This window comes from Hypanus sabinus, chromosome 8 (assembly GCF_030144855.1).
Source record: "Hypanus sabinus isolate sHypSab1 chromosome 8, sHypSab1.hap1, whole genome shotgun sequence".
NCBI classification, from domain to species: domain Eukaryota; kingdom Metazoa; phylum Chordata; class Chondrichthyes; order Myliobatiformes; family Dasyatidae; genus Hypanus; species Hypanus sabinus.
The window spans coordinates 83,847,535-83,870,303 of NC_082713.1; the positions used below are offsets into that span (position 1 = coordinate 83,847,535).

The window sequence follows — 22,769 nt, forward strand, 5'->3', positions numbered from 1 at the left end:
TGTACTCCTATCACATCCTTCCTACATTGTGAACAGAACTGTATGGAGTACAGTACTCCAGCTTGAGTCTGACCAAAGTCTTATAATCCCAAGTCTTAGCCTTTGGTGGACCAAACGGCCTTCTTCCATGTTGTGTAACTTTCTGACTCTGGGAATCTGGGGTGGACAGCTTTGAAAGTTTTCTCACCTCTGCGTTAAAATTAGATACAGTCAGTGAGGCAGTATTTCTGTGCCCCCTGCCTCTCTTCTGTCTTGTTCCCAAAGAGCCCTACAGAAGGAGCACACAACTTTCATGTGACATTGTCCCATGATGTGGAAACAGTGGGGACTGAAGTAAGCACTCAAATGTAAACGACATTTGGACTTCATGTAAAAATGTAAAATGCTGGAAACATTCATCAAGGAAGGCCAAATCCATGGAAAGAGAAATAGTTGAGTCTCTGTTAATGTTTCATCAGAAGTGGAATTGAAATTAAGTTGATTTTAAAAGCAGCTGCGAAGGTAGGGAAAGCAAAGATCTAGAGATAATCTGTGACCTAAAGAACACATGGTGAGTGTAAGCAGTGCAAGTGATCCAGCAACTCACCATCAGCCAAGACACACACTGGTCCTTTAACAATGATAGGATCATCCACAATCCAAAGATTGAAGGTCCAAACTAAATAACAACTTCTATATCCCCCTTGAGAACCAAAAATGAAGAAGAACTTAACATGGAAGTTGGAGCAGTTCCATTAACTCCTCAGCCATGACTCTGTCCTTGATTCTTTCAAATCCACTCCAAATATATTTTGCCCAGCCTGCCACCATTTCTGACCAACATGTACTCAAAAACATGCTATGCTAAATAAAAAAAAAACAAGGCCCCAGGAGTAAGTGGCATCATTGCTGAAATTCTAAAGCACAGAGAAAAGCTTCAGAGTCTAATTCAATTTCATTATCCACATCTATGAAGAGGAAAACCTCAGGAATGCCATAATGATCACCTTCAAGGAGAAACATCTAACTATGGAAACCACAACAAGGTTACTCCGCTGTCTGCCACAGGTAAGTCATTACCCGAGTACTCTTCAGTTGTCTCCTCCCAGTGCTCAAAACCAAAAGAAGCCATTCCTTGAAATAGCAGCATGTAATGCATCAACATAGAAGTGTAGTGGACCTGATCTTCACCAGAAAAATGCAGGGAGCAGCACCAAGTATTGAACATGGCCTTTTTTTAAGCCATGTTCAATAGTTGGTGCTGGAGGAACAGTGCGTCAGTAGGAAATGGAATGTCCAGAAAAAGGGTCATTTCCCTCCATAGGTGCTGACTGAACTGCTGAATTCCTTCAGCTTTTTATGTGCTGCTGAAGCCCTCAACCACCTCTTTGTTGGTCCTAATCTTTGGAGCTTTACTCTTTACTCTCTGCCTCTATTCCGGTAGAAGGACAACCAAGTGATCAGATTTATTGAAATGTGGTCTGGGCATGAAATGGTAGGCATTCCTTAGCTTAGTCTTACAGTGATCGAGTGCCCAGGTGAACCTGTGATTTCAGTCTTTGACAGCAACGTGTGAGCAGCATTCAGGAGGATGAACCAATGAAAAGCAGTCGGCTCAGATGGAGTACCTGGCCATTACTGAGGACCTGTACTGATCAACTGGCTGGAGCGTTCACTGAAATCTTTAACCTCTCACTTCAGCAGTCTGAGGTACCCACTTGCTTCAAGCAGACTTCAGTTATACCAATGCCTGAAAAGAATGTGGTAACCTGCTTCAATGTGTTATCTTCCAGTAGAACATACATCCACAGTAATGAAATGCTTTGATAGGTTGGCGATGAAACATGTCAACTCTTGCCTGAGAAGTGGCTTGATCCACTTCAGTGTGCCTCCTGGCGCAACTGATCCACAGCAGATGCCATTTCATTGGTTCTTCACTCAACCCTGAAACATCTGGATGTTCTTTATCGACTCCAGCTCAGAATTTAATATCATTTCCCCCTCAAAATGAATCAATAAGCCTCGTCTTCCTTGCTTGTAACTTGCAAAAGATACCAGGGTCCATGGCCTCCATTTCCGTCTTGCTGCACGGATAGTCTGATAATATCCAATTTTATATTGGGAAGTCTAAAGTCACTTCTTTAGAACCCATCCACAAATTCCATTACCTAACCACTGATTTTATTCCTATTTTTGCTAAAGTTGGAAGCAGAATCAGATGATTGAAGTTTGGAAGTTATTAGTTACCAAGGACAGTTTCCAATTCAGATTCAGATTCAGTTTATTGTCATTTAGAAACCACAAATGCAATGCAGTTAAAAAATGAGACAACATTCCTCCAGAATGATATCACAAAAACATATGACAAGAAGACTACACTAGAAAATCCACATAACGTTGGCAATCCCCAATCCAGAGTTCGGAGAGGCTGCTGCGTATTAATATCGCGCTACCGTCTTAGCACGTGCCCCGGAAAGGAGCTCCAAATCCACCAGACAAACAAGACCAAAAACTAAAGATACAAGACCCGCACAAAACCACATAGTTACAACAGTGCAAACAATAGCATAATTGATAAAAAAAAAGACCATGGGCACAGTAAAAATAGTCCAACGATGTTAAAGGACTATAAGTTCAAAAGAAATCACCACACAGTTTCCACAAGTCCCCAGGGTCCCAACAGACTCGCCATCCCACGCTGGCAGCAGAAGGGAATACCCCCGCTATGGACTTCCATGGCGCTGCCCAATTCAGCCTCACAGACGCAGCACACAATGAAAGCTCCGTTGAACCCAGCCACACAGACACAGCACACATCGAAAGCGACCTGACCACAGTGGACTCCGAATCCGTCGGACCTCCGAGCTGACCACCATTCCCTCCGGCACAGCTTCTCTGAGCACCATCCTCTGCCGAGCGTATTAAGACGGCCCCGCCAACGGCCATTGGCAATGCAACCCCGAGGACTGGGGGCCTGTTCTTCCCAGCAGAGTCCCGGACCTCACAGCAGCAACGAAGAAGGTCTTCCTGGAGATTTCCTGATGTTCCTCGGTGCTCCCACGTCCATTTTCAATCGATTATGATTGCGCATGGCACTCCACTTCACAAATAACAGATAATCAGCTCCAGACTGGCCGCTGCAAGCTGCGTCGCGCCGCCATCTTGGATTCCACATTGGAATCTAAATTCATTCTTTTGGTGCCCTTAAATTTAATAATTTCTAAGTTTTCCTACTTCTCACTCCATCTAAACATGTCTGAATCCAAAGTGCTGTTGCCTCGTACTCACTCACATTATTGTCCAATTTAGCCATCACTCTCATTCTGTGCAAGTGCCTTAAATTTAAGCCTAGATTCCTCCCTAATCCTGCCCCTTCTTTCTCCATAATTTACAATTATTCTTCTGATTTCTTTCAGGTAGATGGAGCTCGTCAGCCTGGGAAGGCAGTCCATCTAAGAGAGGGAAAACTGATTTCATACCTCTGCTGTCTTGCGGCCATATCCACTCATGGGAAAGGCTTCGGGAGTAAGCCCCGAGGACAAATCTGAAGCTGGAATCCCTAAGGCAGTCCGACATTGTCTTCAACCTCTTTCTGGCAACTCCTGAGACGACACTGGTGCCAAGCTGTATCAGCCTTTGCCCTTCCCTTGGACAACATCAGTGTCATGGAGAGGGGAGACTTGCTGCTTGGGCAACTGCTGGTCTTCCATATAACCTTGCCCAGGCCTGTGCCCTGGAAACCATTCCAGGCGCAGATCCATGGTGTTGCGAGACTAACGGATGCTACCATACTTCTGATTTCTGCAGCCCTTTAATTTTGGTATCTAGCACATTTACAAAATTAAATCCTTCCACCGCTGGAGGGTATGCTTTCAGCTCCACAGGTCCTAGGTCAGAAATTCTCTTGTTGAATTTCCACCACTGTCACTCTTATTTTAGGTTCCAATCAAGAACAAATCCTAGTTGACTAGTGACCAAGTTTTTGGCCATTATCCACATTTCTTCACCTGTCATTTGGACTCAGTTTGATTGATTACAATTCAGAAAAGACCTGGAACATTCTTTTAAGTTACAGGTGTTCTAAGAATACATTGTTATTTTAAAGGTTTCCTAAAACTAACCCCTCCTATGCTTACTGGCACACCAAATAATATTGTGCAATACAGATCCTGGTCCTTTGATCTATTGCTTATCTAATAACTTTTTGTACTTTTTATCAATTTTCAACTCACTTATGGCCTGGAACATAACATCCTTTACAGGTCACATCCAGCATATATCACTGAGGTGTTTCATAAGTTCACCCGCTCTTAAACATTCTGACATGTTAGTGATATCTACTTGCACTAGTCTGCACTTCATGTTTTCACTGTTCTTACAATCTTTAAAAAAATAATCTGCTTCTTTGTGATTTTCAAATGTGTATGTAACCCCATAATCTCACAATTAGAAGTGAAGTTGAATTGAAGGTAGCAAAATCTTCACTCTCATTTGCCAAAACAAACATTTTATAGAATCACAGAAAATTAACAGCTTAAGAGGTCATTCACTCAGCCCATAACGTTCCTTGGTTAAATGGAACTACCTAGCCTAATATTGCTTTCTAAAAGTAGACTTGTAGCCCAATGGGTCACTGGTTTTCATAATAGTCTATGTACTGCCATTTCAGGCATATGCAAAGATATAGATTGTTTCAGCCTGTTAGATTCTAGACTTGCTTGCTCTGTACAAAGCAGAAAGCCACTGGGCTAAGTTAAGCAGTGATAGAGAAGAACGAGCAGTACATGTATCAGAGAGTTTCAGAAAAGAACAAAGTGTTCCGAAGGGCAGATGATGGCTGAGGAGATCTGTGGCAGTTTTGCAATGAATTGAGCTGAGGCTTGATACACTGTCAAACTCCTCAGCATATCACTCCATTCCAAAAATTAAAATCAAATAACTGCAAATGCTAGAAATCCAAAATAAAAATAGAAGAATGCTGGGAACACTCAACAAATCAAGAAGCATCAATAAAAAGAACAAATGTAATTATTCAGGTCAAAGACCAGTTACCAGAACTGGTAAAGCAAGAAGACTTGCTTGTTGGAAGTTGCAAAGAGGGTAAAGGAGGGATGAACAAGGCAGATATATTGCCTCTGATATTGGTACTAATAAACACAAGCCAAGTTCTTTTTGGGGGATAAGCTGAAGATGGAGTCACCTAGTTAATGAAAGAGAGAGTGGGAGTGATATGAAGCAAAAACAAGAGAGAATGTGCAGAGGAAATGTCCAGTAGGTCAGGTTGTACTAATGGAGGGGGAAAAGTGAGCGAATTTCACAGCTAGTTAGTAGAACTGACTAGTTCCAATAAAAACAAAGAGTTACCTATTAAATATTATCTTTATTTGTCACATGCACAAACACATACAGTGAAATGTGTCATTTATATCAAACAAATCAGTGAAGATTATGTTGGTGCCCCCAAGAGTCGTCACCATGCTTCTAATGCCAACATAATATGCACACAGCTCACTAATCCTAACGGTGTTTTTGGAATGTGAGAGGAAACCTGAGCAGCCGGAGGAAACCCACAGAGTCATAGGTTAACGTACAAGCTCCTAATAGGCAGCAGCAGGAATTGAACCATGAATGGTGATCGCTAGTGCTATAATTGTGTTACACTAACTAGTATGCTACTGTGCTGCCCTCTATGGTACTGTGTCACCCCATTAAGTCCAGATGCCACAATGTGCCCACGTGGAAGATGAATGAGGTATTGTTCATCAAGCTTACACTGGGCCTCATTATAACATTGCAGAAACCACAGACAGATGGGTCGGAGTGGGAGTGAGATAGAGAATTAAAATGGCAGGTGACAGGAAGCTCATGGTCAGCCGTGTCTGCAGAAAAGTCACCCAATTTAAGATTGATATCTCCATTGTCAAGAAGACTGCATTAAAAATGCCAATTAGAGTACAACAGATTGGAAGTGGAAGAAGAGAGTTGTTTCACTTGTTTCTGTCCTTACATGGTAAAAAATTAGTACGTAATAGACAGGCGCTGCATCTCCTGCGGTTGCAACAATAAGTGCCACCCGGAGGCTAGTTAATGGCGTTCAAGGATTTGTAAGGGGTATGCCTCTTTCAAATTGCAGAAAGGGGAGGGGATGCATCTTGTGAGGGATCTTGTGGAAGCTGGTGGTATGAAGGATGGCTCACTGAATGTCGAGGCTGGAGGGGTGAAAGTGAACAATGGGAGAAATATATCCTTCTCTATCCAGAAAAGGAGGTGAAGTGGTGCAGGAAATAAATCAAATATGTCCAAGGGCTGTGTCATTCTCGAGAGGGCAAAAGGCCAGAGGAAGATGTCCAGGTGAACCAGGAATTCTAAAGATAGAGATCTGGAGTGAAGACCCCTGGCCAAAGAAAGAGGCAGAGGGGCCAACATACTGAAGAGTGCCATAGCAGGCCTAAAATTTACTACAACGAGAATGTAGAGGCATGAAGCTGAGGTCTCTTCAGAGTCCTACTTCAGTATAAGAGAAAGAGAAAGCTGGAAATGAATTTGTTTACCCAGTCTTGATAAATCTTAAGTGACCAACTTAACACAATGTTAAATCCCAGCATCTTCCAAAAAATGATGCTCAGCAGCACCATGGCCTTAAGGATGGACATTTATTGATGCCAGCAAACTTTGCCCATTCAAATACAGTTACAATAACAAATTACTCAGCAATCCAAATTCAATGAAATGTGAGAGGAAATAATTCAAATTATATTTCTCGTGTTAAGTTTAATTTAACTGTAGTGAAGAAAAGTCAACTGAGATCTTGGTGAGAACCAGTTGTGTTGAGCTTGTAACTTTTACAAAAAAGTTGCCCATGGTTGTTGAAGCTCAATTTTACCATTCTCAGGACATCACTGCAGAAGCTCCTCAGGACAATTACCTTCAACTACTTCATAAACTTACCTTCCCGCAATAAACAATCTGTTGTAGGAACTCAGTGTGCTAAGCACTATCTTCAGGGAGCAGAGGGGAGTGGGTGAGAGAGAAGGAAATGTTTGAACTCTATATCACAATTGCGTTCCTCCAACAGATTATTTGTTGCTCTGGAGTCCAGCTTCTTGCCTTCAGCCATCAAGAACAAAAACAAAACCAAACAACATGTGCAGGGACCTGTCATGCCACAAAAGTGCCAAATAACAACAAGAGAGTGACCAGCTACTGTTAGCAATCATCAGCACTACTGTCACAGAGTTCCCACCATCAACATCCTTGGAATTAGTGGTAACTCCATAGAATCAAAATCAGATTTAATATCTTTAGCAAATGTGAAATGTCTTGTTTTGCAGCAGCAAATAATAATAAAATAAAATAATATATAATAATAAAATAATATAATAAAAACTACAAAATACAGTAAGAAATGTATGTACATATATTAAAATATAAATTAAATTAGTAAAACAATAGAGTAAAAAAAAGTGAGGTAGTGCACATGGGTTCACTATCTATTCAGAAATCTGACAGCAGAGGGGAAGAAGCTGTTCCTAAAACATTGAGTGCGCATTTTTAGGCTCCTGTACCTCCTCCTTGATGGTAGCAATGAGAAGAGGACATGTCCTGGGTTATGGGGGTCCTTTATGATGGATGCTGCCTTTTTGAGGCAGTACCTTTTGAAAATTGGCTAATGCCAATGGTGGAACTGGCTGAGTTTACAATTCTCTGCAGCCTTTTCCCGATCATGTGCAGTGGCCCCTCCACACCAATTAGAATGCTCTCCACCATACATTTGTGGAAATTTGCTAGTCTTTGGTCATATATCAAATCTCCTCAAATTCCTAATGAAATATAGCCACTGTTGTGCATTCTTTGTAATCGCATCAATATGTTGGGAAAGATCTTGTGACAGGACAGATCTTCGGAGATGTTGACACCTAGGAACTTGATACTGCTCATCCTTTCTACTGCTGATCCCTCAATAAGGACTGGTGTGTTCCCTCTACTTCCCCACCCTGAAGTCCACAATAACATGCATGGTACCATAGTGGTTAGCACACCACTTTATAGTACCAGCAAACTGGGTTCAACTTCTACAGGCACCTGTAAGGAGTTAGTATGTTTTCCACATGACTGTGTGGGTTTCCTCCTTCAGTCCAAAGACTAGGGACTGACAGAGACAGACACTTTTGAATAGCCATACTAGTGCAATTGAGCAAGTCAGATACTGATTGACCTGTAACCCACCTCCTGATAACTCAAAGCCATCAATAAAGCATAAAAGAGGGGTTTGCTGGAATCCTTACCACTTGCTTGCATGAGTGCAACTCTCATAACACTCAATGAACTTGAAAACAAGCAGGACAAAGCAATCTACTTGACTGGGTCCTCTTCCATTATTCTAAGTATTCATTACCTCTACCAGCATCACTGTAGTGTGCCCTATTCATTAAACACACTGTACTGTATTTCCATACCTTATCATTTCTACAAAGGAGATCAAGGGTCATCTACATGTTACTTGTCAACAACTGCTAACTACCAGAGTGGACTCGAGTCTAGGTAAGCTTTCTTTAATGTGCCTGGTGTACATACAGTACGTAGTTATAAGCATCTATTTGTCCACTCCATGCCTCTCTCCAGTTTAGTGTTCAAAAGCAGCTGAGAAAGATTAGATAAAATGAGAGTCTATTACCCAATTCCTTCAAGGGATAAAACTTTTCATCACTACTCAAAAGAACAAATGAAGAAGGCAAACTTGGTCTGATCCTGAACAAGTCTTTTCACCCATCTCATTTCACAGAAATCAAATGTGTAGCCATGGGCATTCACATGGGCGCTAGCTCCACCTGTTTCTTCGTTGGCTAGGTGGACAGTCATTATTCGAAGTCATCTTGTACCACTACCAACTCTTTCTCTGCTTCTGCTCTCACCCTACCTCCCTCCAAACAGAATGGAGATAATGCTCCTCTAGTCCTAACTTTCACTCTATGAGCCTGCACATCTAGCATATCATGGTTCTTCACTTCTGCCAGCTGGAACAAGATCCCACCACAATCCACACTTTTTCTTCCTCACTTATTTCATCTCCTGCAGTGATCATTTCTTCCATTATTCTCTGGTCCATTCATCCCTCTTCGCCCAGCCCTCCCTGACCATTGGCATTTTCACCTGCAACTGCCATTGGTGAAACAATTGCTGTTACTCCTCACTCACCGCAATTTAGGAATTTAAAAGGAACTTCCAGGTGAGGCAAAGACTCAAATGTACCCCCTCCAAACTCATCTACTGCATTTGGGGGTCCATATTCAGTCTCCTCTCAGCAAGACTGAGTGCACATTAGGTGACCGATGTGCAAGCCTTCTTCACTGCCAGCGTGAGGCCCAATGCAAATTAGAGAAATCTGGTCTCATATTTCTCCTGAGTGGTTCACAAGCCAATGGTGTGACATTAAGTTTTCCAATTTCAGTGTTGATAGATTTTACATCCTACTAACCACCTGCCAGTTTTTTCCTCTGCACTTCTGTAAACATAGCTTATTAAAGTACCACCACAGATTTCCTGAATTAAGTTCTTTTTGGCAAATTCACAAAAAGTAATGACAGCATGCAGCTGGCTCATCCTTAACCTGACCAAATATTTTTGTATAAACACTTGATTAACATGTTAAAAATTTAGCATATTCATTTGCCTTTGTACTAATTGTATGTGTTAAATGCAGTTATTGACAGTTTATTTTTTAATTTCATTAAGAGATTTTAAAATGTTGCTATTAGAATACTTTACCATTTGTCTCAAGATAAGAACCTATTAAATTGGTGTTACAATCTTGCTGATTTTGGCCTACCTCATAAGATATTTTGAATCTCATCAATAAAACCTGCAGTCAAATTCAATAGCATACAGCACAAATGAAATAATTGGTGTGTCATACTGTACCTTGCATTGAGCAGCATATGGTTGAATAGACTGTCTCAGAGTAGAAATTCCCTTCAACAACCGACCTGGCTGTTCGACTACAAACTTGCAGTTTGTTGAAGGTTCATTGTAAACTGAAAGCTTCAAAAGAAAATATTTTATTAAAATTAGCATTTTCTTAAGAATAAGTGCTGTAAACATCTTGTATAAATGATTCTATTTCTGAAACAGGTTGAAGTAGCACATGACTAAAAAAGACAATTTAGCCTTTTGTGCCTTGCAAAACTGATTTTCAACCATCCACCATGATTGATTTTCTTTGTCAACTTTACCATGATACACTTTACTATACATCTTGAATCTTATTATTTAAAAGATGTGTCCAAAGACTTTTAAAGGTAGAGAATTAAAAGACATAGTCTCTTTAAAAAAAGGTATTTCACTCAATGCCTGAGTGACCAACTTCTTAAGCATCTACTGATTAAAGACTCTTTACCAAATACTCCCTGCAAAATCATTGAAAAATGTTATCCTTCAGTTAAATCACCTTTCTTCTAAATTCTAAAGCTTAACCCATTTCCTCTCTTTTCTCTCCACACACCAAGCATCAAAGGATTTAGTCCAGTGACCTGTTGTTCTTTCCTGCAAGGCAGATAAACTCTTACAAAGAAACACAGAAAATCTACGGCACAATACAGGCCCTTCAGCTCACAATTGTGCTAAACATATCCCTTAGCCCTATATTTTACACAGCTCCATGTACCAATCTCTAATCCTCTTAAAAGAGCCTATCGTATCCACCTCCACCACCGATGCTGGCAGCCCATTCCATGCACTCACCACTCTGAAAAAAGAACTTACCCCTGACATCTCCTCTGTACCTACTCCCCAGCACTTAAACCTGTGTCCTCTTGTGGCAACCATTTCAGCCCTGGGGAAAAGCCTCTGACTATCCACCCAACCAACATCTCTCATCATCTAATACAGCTCTATCAGGTCACCTCTCATCCTCCATCGCTCCAAGGAGAAAAGGCTGAGTTCACCTAACCTATTCTCATAAGGCACGCTCTCCAATCCAAGCAACATCCTTGTAAATCTCCTCTGCACTCTTTCTATGGCTTCCACATCCTTCCTGTAATGAGGCGACCAGAACTGAGCACAGTACTCCAAGTGGGGTCTGACCAGGGTCCTATATAGCTGCAACATTACCTCTCGACTCCTAAATTCAATTCCATGATTGATGAAGGCCAATACACCATATGCCTTCTTAACCACACAGTCAACCAGCGTAGCAGTTTTGAGTGTCCTATGGACTCGGACCCCAAGATCCCTCTGATCCTCCACACTGCCAAGAGTCTTACCATTAATTCTATACTCTACCATCATATTTGACCTACCAAAATGAACCACTTCACATTTATCTCGGTTGAACTCCATCTGCCATTTCTCAGCCCAGTTTTGCATCCTATCAATGTCCCACTGTAACCTCTGATAGTCCTCCTCACTATCCACAATACCTCCAACCTTTGTGTCATCAGCAAACTTACTAACCTATCCCTCCACTTCCTCATCCAGGTCATTTATAAAAATCACGAGGAGTAAGGGTCCCAGAACAGATCCCTAATGCACTTCACTGGTGACCGACCTCCATGCAGAATATGACCTGTCTACAACCACTCTTTGCCTTCTGTGGGCAAGCCAGTTCGGGATCCACAAAGCAAGGTCCCCTTGGATCCCATGCCTCCTTACTTTCTCAAAAAGCCTGGCATGGGGTACCTTATCAAATGCCTTGCTGAAATCCATATACACTACATTTACTGCTCTTCCTTCATCAATGTGTTTAGTTACATCTTCAAATAATTTCATCAGGCTTGTAAGGCACGACCTGCCCTTTACAAAGCCATGCTTACTACGCTGAATCATATTAAAACTCTCCAAATGTTCATAAATCCTGCCTCTCAGGATCTTCTCCATCAACTTACCAACCAGGTTAAGACTCACTGGTCTATAATTTCCTAGGCTATCTCTACTCCCTTTCTTGAATAAAGGAACAACATCTGCAACCCTCCAATCCTCCGGAACCTCTCCTGTCCCCATTGATGATATAAAGATCATCACCAGAGGCTCAGCAATCTCCTCCCTCGCCTCCCACAGTAGCCTGGTGTACATTTCATCTGGTCCTGGTGACTTATCCAACTTGATGCTTTCCAAAAGCTCCAGCACATCCTTTTTCTTAATATATACATGCTCAAGCTTTTCAGTCTGCTGCAAGTCATCACTACAGTCACTAAGATCCTTTTCCATAGTGAATACTGAAGTATTCATTAAGTACCTCTGCGATTTCCTCGGGTTCCATACACACTTGCCCACTGTCACACTTGATAGGTCCTATTCCTTCAAGTCTTATCCTCTTGCTCTTCACATACTTGTAGAATGCCTTGGGGTCTTCTTTAATCCTGCCTTCTCATGGCCCCTTCTGGCTCTCCTAATTTCCTTCTTAAGCTCCTTCCTAGCAGCCTTATAATCTTCTAGATCTCTAACAATACCTAGCTTTCTGAACCTTTTGTAAGCTTTTCTTTTCTTCTTGACTAGATGTATTACAGCCATTGTACACCACAGTTCCTGTACCCTACCGTAACTTCCCTGTCTCATTGGAACGTACCTATACAGAACTCTACACAAATATCCCCTGAATATTTGCCAGATTTCTTCCATACTTTTCCCTGAGAACATCTGTTTCCAATTTAAGCCTCCAATTTCCTGCCCGATAGCCTCATAATTCTACTTATTCCAATTAAATGCTTTTCTACCTTGTCTGTTCCTATCTCTCTCCAACGCTATTGTAAAGGAGACAAAATTATGATCACTATCTCCAAAATGCTCTCCTACTGAGAAATCTGACACCTGACCAGATTCATTTCCCAATACCAAATCAAGTACAGCCTCTCCTCTTGTAGGCTTATCTTCATACTGTGTTAAGAAACCTTCCTGAACAACCTAACAAACTCCACCCCATCTAAACACCTTGTTCTAGGGAGATGCCAATCGATATTTGGGAAATTAAAATCTCCCATCATGACAACTCTGTTATTATTACACCTTTCCAGGATCTGTTTCCCTACCTGCTCCTTGATATCTGTGTTACAATTGGACAGCCTATATAAAAAAAAACACCCAGGAAAGTTACTGATCCCTTCCTGTTCCTAACCTTCATCCACAGAGACTCTGTAGACAATCCCTCCATGGCGTTGATCTTTTCTACAGCTGTCACACTATCTCTGATCAACAGAGCCACGCCCCCAGCTCTTTAGCCTCCCTCCCTGTCCTTTCTGAAACATCTAAAACCCAGCACTTGAAGCAACCAATCCTGTCCCTGGGCCATCCAAGTCTCTGTAATGGCCACCACATCATATCCCCAAGTACTGATCCACGCTCTAAGCTCATCTGCTTTGTTCACAACACTCCTTGCATTAAAATAATCATGGACATAAACCGGACACACAGACATAAAACTGGACACACTACAGTTTTTATAACTGAATTAGCAGTTAAACTCTAATTCCAAATCCTTCATTTACAATATGCAATATGTAATTTGCTTTACTCATAGCTTGCTGAGTGTGGAAAATTGGTTAAAGAGTTTAGATTACTGAAGATATTCAAAAAGGAGATAATTATTGAAAAATTGTGGATTTCATTCTATTTATTTATTTAGAGCTACAGTGTACATACAATAGTCCCTTTCAGTCCTTTGAGCCACACCGCCCAACCCAGATTTAACCCTAACCTAATCATGGGACATTTTACAATGACCAATTAACCTATCTAGTGTGCCAATGGACTGTGGAAGGAAACCATAGAACCCAGAGAAAACACATGCATTCTACGGGATGGACATACAGAGACTCCTTACAAAGGATGCCGGGATTGAACTCTGAACTCTGATGCCCTGAGCTATATAGAATTGGTGTTTACCCTTTTACTTCTTTACAGCATTTGTGTCATCCTCAAAACATACTTTACATAGTTTTATCTTTCTAAACTTGCTTGATTCATGCAATATTCTTTCATCTGGGCACTTTAGAGGCACAAAAAGAAAAGATTCAAACATGTCAATGAATATGACGCTTAATATTTAAGTCTAATTCTGTGTAATAAATAGGCTAATATGACTGGTATGCGGTACCTCAAGAGCAGTAGCAGCTTTGTGCCACAGGGTGGTGCAGACACACCAGCATAAGCCAGAGCCTCCTCAACCACATGCATGAATTCAGCTTGGTGACTCTTGCATTTGGTTAAGAACATACAGCAAAATAAAGGTACTGTTTTACAAAGCATAAATAGGGTTCACATGCCATTAAAACAAGACCTGCAATTGGTAAATATCATTTAGTCAGTGTAAGATCTAACCAACACAATGATGGAGGAACTCAACAGGCCAGGCAGCATCTACGTTAAAGAGCACAGTCAATGTTTCGAGGCAAGACCCTTCAGCAGGACTGAAGAAAAAATGATGAGTAGTAGATTTTAAAAGGTGGGGGGGGGGGGAGGAGAAACACAAGTTGATAGGTGAAACCGGGAGGGGGAGGGATGAAGTAAAGAGCTGGGAAGTTGATTGGTGAAAGAGGGCTGGAGAAGGGGGGGGGGGGGGGGGAGTCTAATAGGAGGGAAGAGTAAGGCCATGGAAGAAAGAAGGGGGGGGGGTGGAGCACCAAACAGAGGAGATGGGCAGGCAAGGAGATAAGGTGAGAGAAAATCAGATCGGAGGCTACCCAGATGGAATACAAGGTGTTGTTGCTTCTGACCAGATTGTGGCCTCATTATGACAGTAGAAGAGGCCACGGATGGGCATATTGGCATGGGAAATAGAACTAAAATGGATGGCCACTGGGACATCCCACTTGTTCTGGCAGACAGAGCATAGTTGCTGTGTGAAATGCTCTCCCAATCCTCATCAGGTCTCACCAATATACAGGAGGCCACACTGGGAACATCGCACGTAGTATATGACCCCAACAGACTCACAGGTGAAGTGTCGCCTCAACTGGAAGGACTGCTTGGGCCCCGAATGGTAGTGAGGGAGGAGGTGTAAGGGCAGATGTAACACTTGTACCGATTGCAAGGATAAGTGCCAGGAGGGAGATCAGTGGGGAGGGACGAATGGACAGAGGAATCCCATAGGAAAGCAGCAAATGCAGGGGAGGGAAAAATGTGCTTGGTGGTGGGATCCCGTTGCAGATGGCAGAAGTTCTGGAGAATTACTTGCTGGTGGGGTGGTAGATGAGGACAGGAGGAACCCTATCCCTGGTAGGGTGGTGGGAGGATGGGGTAAGAGCAGACATGCGTGAAATGGAAGAGTTGCGGTTGAAGCCAATATTGATGGTGGAGGAAGGGTACCCCCTTTCTTTGAAGGGGGGCATCACCTTCATTCTAGAATGTAAAACCTCATTCTGAGAGCAGATGCAGCAGAGACGGAGGAATTGAGAGAAAGGGATGACATTTTTACAAGTAACAGGTCTGTGAGAGTCTGTGGGTTTATAATAGACATCAGCAGGTAAACTGTCTCCTAAGAACACCCAACAGTTGCTCAGAAGGTGATTGGTTCAAGAGCAATTCATGCTTGTGCTGGCACTTCAGTACAATGCTGAGGGAATGCTGCACCATCAGAAAAGCCGTTTTCAAATCATCTTCATACATATAAAAAAATCTGTTGCACTATTCAAAGTTGTACACAAATTTGCTGCTGGATTTGCCCTCAATACAAGAGTGACCACTTACTAGAAAGTGGCAATAAAATACTTTCATATGAAAGGTGCATTATAAATACCAGAGGTGACTCGGGGAATTCAGCTTGAATGCTATGACATTATCCCACATTACTAACAGCTAGGCATCCAATCAAACTTATTCTCAGAGTGTATCATTCCCATGGGTTTCACTATTCTCCCTGCATCTGAATCAGAACTTAGAATTCAATCACATTGACCCCTGATGCCAGTGAACTGAATAAAGATTTGTCTTCCATTTACAAGTAAATTAAGATGGGGAATATTTCTGTTAATGAAATACTTTTTCAGGTTGCAAGATCTCACTTAAAATTATTCAGGTCCAACTTGTGATACATTCAATGTTATAAACAAACAAGAAGTTTTATTTATTAAAATATTTCCTAAAATCCGATGAAATCTAAAGCAGCAAAATAAAACACCCACACCTGGTCAGGTTTGATGGGATCCTTATCATACTGATTTTTGCTTGAAGCGTATACTCTGAATGACACTAGTCCAAGACCTGCTGGAAGAGCTGACAATCTGACAACCTGAGGAGATTTAAAAATAAATTTAATCAATATTCTTACCAATTGGAGTCATTATCAACACTCATAACTAAATTTATCTGTTCGTTCTCGGCTTGTATTTACCATGCATCACATTACAAACAATTACAGCTTTGGCTTTGCTTGTATAATGAAAATATCCTTAATTTGCTTTCCATTTAAACAACATACACAATTCTTCCAAATAAAATTCTTTCCAAAATACTAATGCTACAACCTAAAGTCACAGAAATATAAAGTATGTCATCATTGGTATTCAATTTGCTTTTGTTGCAAGTTGAAAGAGAATAATGACATACTTCATATTTCTATGATTTTAGATTGTAGTTCGTGGTTATATTTGCTTGCTGATTTACATCTATGAACAACTGGATTAAAATCAGGGGTCTGATGGAATTTGGTCAAGTGCTGTTGCAAAAACTAAACTCTCTTTTCTTGCACATTCATTTGCCTGAGAGCTCCTATAATGCCTCCACCACCACCCTAGACAGCATTCCAGGTACCCCCACTTGGTTTAAAATACGCACGTATCACCTTAAATGTATACCTTCTGTTATGAGATATTCCAACTTTAGGAAAACAATACTGGCTGCCTACTCTATCTTCCTCGCCTTCCTAACCAGAAGACCACAATCTGTGCAGATTGGTGTTATTATCTCCTCCTTGCTGACGACCAGCACTGGTGCACCTCAGGATTGTGTGCTTAGCTTACTGCTCTAATCTGTCTATACCCATGACTGTGTGGTTATGCATAGCTCAAACACAATCTATAAGTTTGCTATGATACAACCATTGTTGGTAGAATCTCAGATGGAGATGAGAGAACGTACAGGAGCAAGATATGCCATTTTGTGGAGTGGTGTCATAGCAACAGCCTTGCACTCAACGTCAGTAAGACAAAGAGCTGATTGTGGACTTCAGGAAGCGTAAGACTAAGAAACAGATACCAATCCTCATTGTGGGATCAGAGTGAGCAATTTCAAGTTCCTGAGTGTCAAGATCTCAGAGGACCTAACTTAGTCCCAGCTTATCAATGCAGTTATAAAGAAGGTAAGACAGCGACCATACTTCACTAGGAGTTTGAAGAAGATTTAGCATGTCAATAAATACAGTCAAAAACCTCTATAGATGTACCGTGGAGAGCATTCTGACAGGCTGCATCACTGTCTGATATGGAAGAGCTACTGCACAGGAGCGAAAGAAGCTGCAGAGAGTTGTAAATTTAGTCGGCTCCATCTTGGGTACTAGCCTACAAACTACCCAGGACATCTTCAAGGAGCAGAGTCTCAGAAAAACAGCGTCCATTATTAAGGACCTCCAGCACCCGGGCATGCCCTTTTCTCACTGCTACCATCAGGTAGGAGGTACAGAAGCCTGAAAACACACACTCAGTGATTCAGGAACAGCTTCTTCCCCTCTGCCATCCAAATCCTAAATGGACATTGAACCTGTGAACAGTACCTCACTTTTTAATATATATTATTTCTGTTTTTTTTTGCATGATTTCAAAATACATATACTGCAATTTATTTTATTATTTTAACAAATATTTTATTTATAATTTTCTACAAACTCCAATGAAGAAAAGAAAATCAATTATATATATAGAAGGATCATTGCTATATAAACAAAAATAACAATAATACATGTCTTAACAAATGAGCAAGTCACCCATAGTAAAAAAGGGAAAAAAAAGAGAAAAAGAAAGAAAAGCACCCAATCCATCACCTATCCAACTCCAAGCCAACCATTATATGAGATACACTTTTATTACCCCAGAACCACATATTGTAATAAAAAAAAGGAGGGGGCAGCCTGCTACCTGATCAGAAAAAACAAAAGTCAAAAAAAAAGCTGGAAATGTAGGGTCCGATTATCAAGGGAAAAAAGAACAAACACCTGTCAATCTAGGTGAGAGTTATGAAAATATTCGAGAAAAGATCCCCACACCCTTTGGAACTTTATGTCCTTATTAGAAAGCGAGTAGTGAATCTCTTCGAGATCGAAACATAATATCCCTAAGCCATTGAGCACGGGTAGGGGGAACTACATCTCTCCATTTAAGGAGTACTGTTCGTCTGGCTAGAAGAGAGGTAAAAGACAATGTTCGTTGTTTAGCCGGGGTCAAATGCTTGTCAGGGTCTCAAAGAGTTCCAAAAAGAGCGATCAAAGAATCAGGTTCCAAATGACAATTTAATAAAGAAGATATTATATTATATTATATCTGTCCAGAGTAGGACAGGTCCAATATAAATGGAAAGGGAGGCCTCACCTCCTTTGCATTTGTCACACCAGGGACTAATATCAGGATAGAACTTCGCCAATTTGGTTTGGGACATATGAGCCCTGTGGATGACTTTAAACTGCAGGAGACAATGACGAGTACAAAAAGAGATTGAATTGACGGATTTAAGAATTGAATCCCAAACCTTGTCTTTATTTTTATTTATTATTTTTCCCCTCTTCTTCTATATTATGTATTGCATTGAACTGCCAAGTTAACAAGTTTCACAACACATGCCAGTGATAATAAACCTGATTCTGATTCCATGCCTCTCAGAACCTTAAAACTTCTATCAGATCTCCTCTTAGCTTCTGATCCGCCAAAGAAAACTACTCAAGTTTGTCCTAATTCTCCTTATAGTACACCCCCTCTAATCCAGGCAGCATCCCATTAAAACCTCTCCAAACCCTTGGCATCCTTCCAATAATGAGGCAATCGGGATTGAACCAATACTCAAGATGTGGCCCAACTGAAGCTTTATAAAGCTGCAACATAACTTCTTGACTTTTGAACTCAATTCTTTGACTAATAAGCATATGCCTTCTTTACCACCCTATCAACCTGTGTAGCACACTGCACTATATACTCAAATTTACTTTTGCAAACATATGGCGTGGTGTGCTGCCATGACTTAATCGTGTTACAGTCCCAATTTGAGATTTGTTTTTAAATGATACCCAAATACTGTATGCCAAAATTAATGGTCAATGAAATTCATAAGCTCCATGTTAAAACCATCTCAGCCTTTTGTTAAGCTGTTAACACAGTTCCATTCCCAGGATTTACAATCATATGCAATTGGTTATTTCAGAATTAATAATATTAAATATGGTTTCTGCAAGATCAATGTCTTTACTCCAAAGCTAAAGCAATTTATTGTTCTGTAGCACAGAGTGCTCTGAATGAGCAACAGTTCAAAGAAGTTGCTTCAAGTTAGCAACAAATACATAAAGCTTTATTTCATTGTGCATAAATTGAAGTCAATTCTTTCTCGAGCAGAAATCTAAACACCACTATGTTAAAAATACAAAAGGAACCCATTTTACACAAAATATGCTCTTAAACAGTTACAGACCTTACACAAGAACCCAACTATTAGTTGGAAAATGTTGCTAAAAATTAAAATTTTCATTCACTGTTCTTATTTCACAGTAAGTCACCTCAAATCAGGCACTTTTATTGGAATAAGCTTAGAAGAGCAAGAACATAATCATTAGAAAGGGCAACCTGCCATGAAGGCTGGTGTCCTATTACTTTTGTTACTATGCTGGTAAATGCTAACAGCTGGAAGTTTCTTATATAGAGAAACTTGCAGGTGGTCTTCCTATGCACCTGCTGTCCTCGTGATTTTAAGTGGCAGACATCGTGAAGTGTTGTCAAAGAAGCTTTAATAGCATGGAGTGAATGAAGCACAGAGTACACTGATGATGGAGGGAGAAAAGAGTTGGGGCAGTGGGTTGGAAGCTATCAAGCAGGCTACTTTATTTTGATGGTGTTGAGTTTGAGAACTCATATGGGCAATTCTTTCACGCTCTTAAAATTCTGTTTTGCATATGGTGGAATAGAAAGTGTTTGGGTTACTGCATTTTCCCTAGCCGTAGATCTACTCCTGTAACCACAGTATTCGGCTGACCCAAATCGATCAATGGTGACCTGACATTTTTTCTACCACCTTTGTTACACTGGTAATATAATTGTGTCAAGAGGAGACATTCATTGTCACTTGGCACTTGCAGCACCATTCAGTTATGAACTGCTTCATTTCTCAAGGACTCAAAATATGGAATAAATAGCAACTATCATCACTGTGACCCTATGCCATTGGTGAAGATACTGAAGACAACTGGGCTCAAAACATTGAAAGAAGAAATTGCTGTAGGAATATCCAGGGCAAAGTGAATAAACTCTAATAATCACAACCATCTTCCATTTTGGAACATATAATTTAAATCATCAGAGGATTTTCCCCTTGACACCCAATTATTTTAGTTTTACAATGGTTCCACGATACCCACCACTGGAACCCAGCTCTTTTGACCAAAGCTTTAATGATATCTGGAAGAGAGTTATTTTGGTAAAAGCCAAACCAAGTAATCAGGGAGCACACTATTGAAAAGTGCCTGCTGATAATACTGACAGCCACACTTTCCATTAACTCAGGATTCCACCAGCTCAGTTAGTGGTTGAATTATTGGTTCATTCTTGAAGATGAAGCTCCTACTTTCATGCACTTTGTGCTTCTTCCAAATGATAATCAGCATGCAGCACTAAGTAAGGGAAGGCATTAGGTGCAAATCAGCAGGTTTCCCACAAAATCCAGAGTCAAGACTGAAGATTCCTCAGCTTCTTCCTAATAATATCTAATGCATCCTTTCCTCTTGTAGTCTTTTCAATTAGTGGGATAAACCATACTCCTAGGGACAATAATGGAGAAATCAAGAAGTTTTCTGAGTACCATAAATGAACACAGAACACCTCAGCACAATACAGGCCCATCATCCCATGAGGCTGTGCTGACCTTCTAACCAAGTCCATGATCAATCTACCTCTTTCCTCCTACGTAGTCCATAACCCTGCAGTTTTCTTGCATCCATGTGCCTATCTAAGAGTCTCTTAAACTTCCCTAATGGGTCAGCCTCTACTACCACCTCTCGCAGTGCATTCAAGGCATCTACCACTCTATATTAAAAAAAAAATCATTTCTGACATCTCCGTTAAACTTTCCTTCACTTACCTTAAAAGGATTACCTCTATTCCTAGCCACTGTCTCCCTGGGAAGAGGAGCTGGCTGGCCACTCTGTCAATGCCTCTTACAATCTTATACATCCCAATCAAGTCACCCCTCCTCTTCCTTCACTCCAAAAAGAAAAGCCTTAACTCACTCAATCTGTCTGCATGAGACATTCTCTAATCCAGGCAGCATTTTGGTGAATATCATCAGCATCCTCTCTAAAGCCTCCACATTCTTCCTATAATGAGGCAACCAGAACTGACACAATACTCCAACTGTGGTCTAACCAGAGTTTTTTTTTCAAACTGCACTTCAAGGCTCTTAAATTCAATTTTCCAACTAATGAAGGCCAACACACCATAACACTTTCGAAACCACCCTATCAACCTGGCAACTCTGAAAGATCTATTGACTTGAAATCAAACTATTCCTTCACACTAAGAATTCTACCGTTAACCTTGTACTCTGCCTTCATGTTAAACCTTACAAAATGTATCACATCAGATTTTCCAGGTTAAACTCCACCTTTCACTTCTCAGCCCAGCTCTGTATCCTATGTCCCACTGCAACCTACAACAACTGTCTACACTATCCACCAATCTTCATGTCAGCTGAAAACTTATTAACTCACCCCTCTGTTTCCTCATCCAAATCACTGATAAAATTCAAAGAGCAGGGTTTCAGAACAGATCCCTGAGGAACACCACTAATCACTGTCCTCTACTATCCTCTGCTTTGTGTGAGTTAGCCAATTCTGATTCCACACTGACCGGTTTCTCTGGATCCCATGCCTCATGACTTTCTGAATGAGCCTTCCATGGGTAAGCTTGTCAAACACCTTACTAAAATTCAAAAACATCACATCTACTGTTCTCCCGTCATCAGTTTGTTTTGTTACTTCTGCAAAAGTCAATCAGGGCTCATGAAGCAGGACTTGTCCCTCACAAAGCTCGTCTCTAAGACTCATCTCCATTAGTGTGCTCAACAATTATATCAGGTCTTTGCTGGACAATTGGGCAACTGATCCGAAATTTTAAGATGCCTAAGGGCAACTGAGCTGCAACTAATCTTGCCAGTTCTGAGCATGGTTCCCAATTATACATCTGAGTTCATTTTATTTAATCCTTGGAACATTGATAAAACTGTCTTCTTACTATCAACGGATTTTCAATATTTCTTCAACTAGATTTTAGTCCCTATCTTTTAAGTTTATTGTAGTGGACAATTACTAAGCAACTTCATTTCTTAAACACCCTAATACATCTATCAACAGATTTGATAGATGCAACTTGTACAATTTCAGACCTGCAGCAGCACACAACCCTAATTTGCCATTTGCTTCCTCAATCTAATTTGCTACATTATCATCGAATGGCTACAAATATAGGTGCCTTCAGAAGATTAGGGTCATCACTTGTGACTCTGTACATAAATACTCCTCCATGCTGATGTTCATGGATCAGGGTCACAAGTATGACCTTAAACATAAAAACGTAGAAAACCTACAGCACAATATAGGCCCTTCTGCCCACAAAGTTGTG

The 22,769-nt window shown here is 40.9% G+C and overlaps 1 protein-coding gene across 2 annotated transcripts in view; it reads right to left on the reverse strand.

The window, feature by feature from the left end:
• LOC132398272 (MICOS complex subunit Mic27-like) overlaps window positions 1-22,769 on the reverse strand; it is a 65,622-nt gene that overhangs the window by 20,667 nt on the left and 22,186 nt on the right. For both annotated transcript variants that reach the window (XM_059977442.1, XM_059977443.1), the window contains exons 2-3: window positions 16,091-16,195; window positions 9,898-10,017 (exon numbers count right to left, since the gene is read on the reverse strand). In XM_059977442.1, the coding sequence (XP_059833425.1) occupies window positions 9,898-10,017; window positions 16,091-16,195 (225 nt within the window). The remainder of the gene's footprint in view (window positions 1-9,897; window positions 10,018-16,090; window positions 16,196-22,769) is intronic.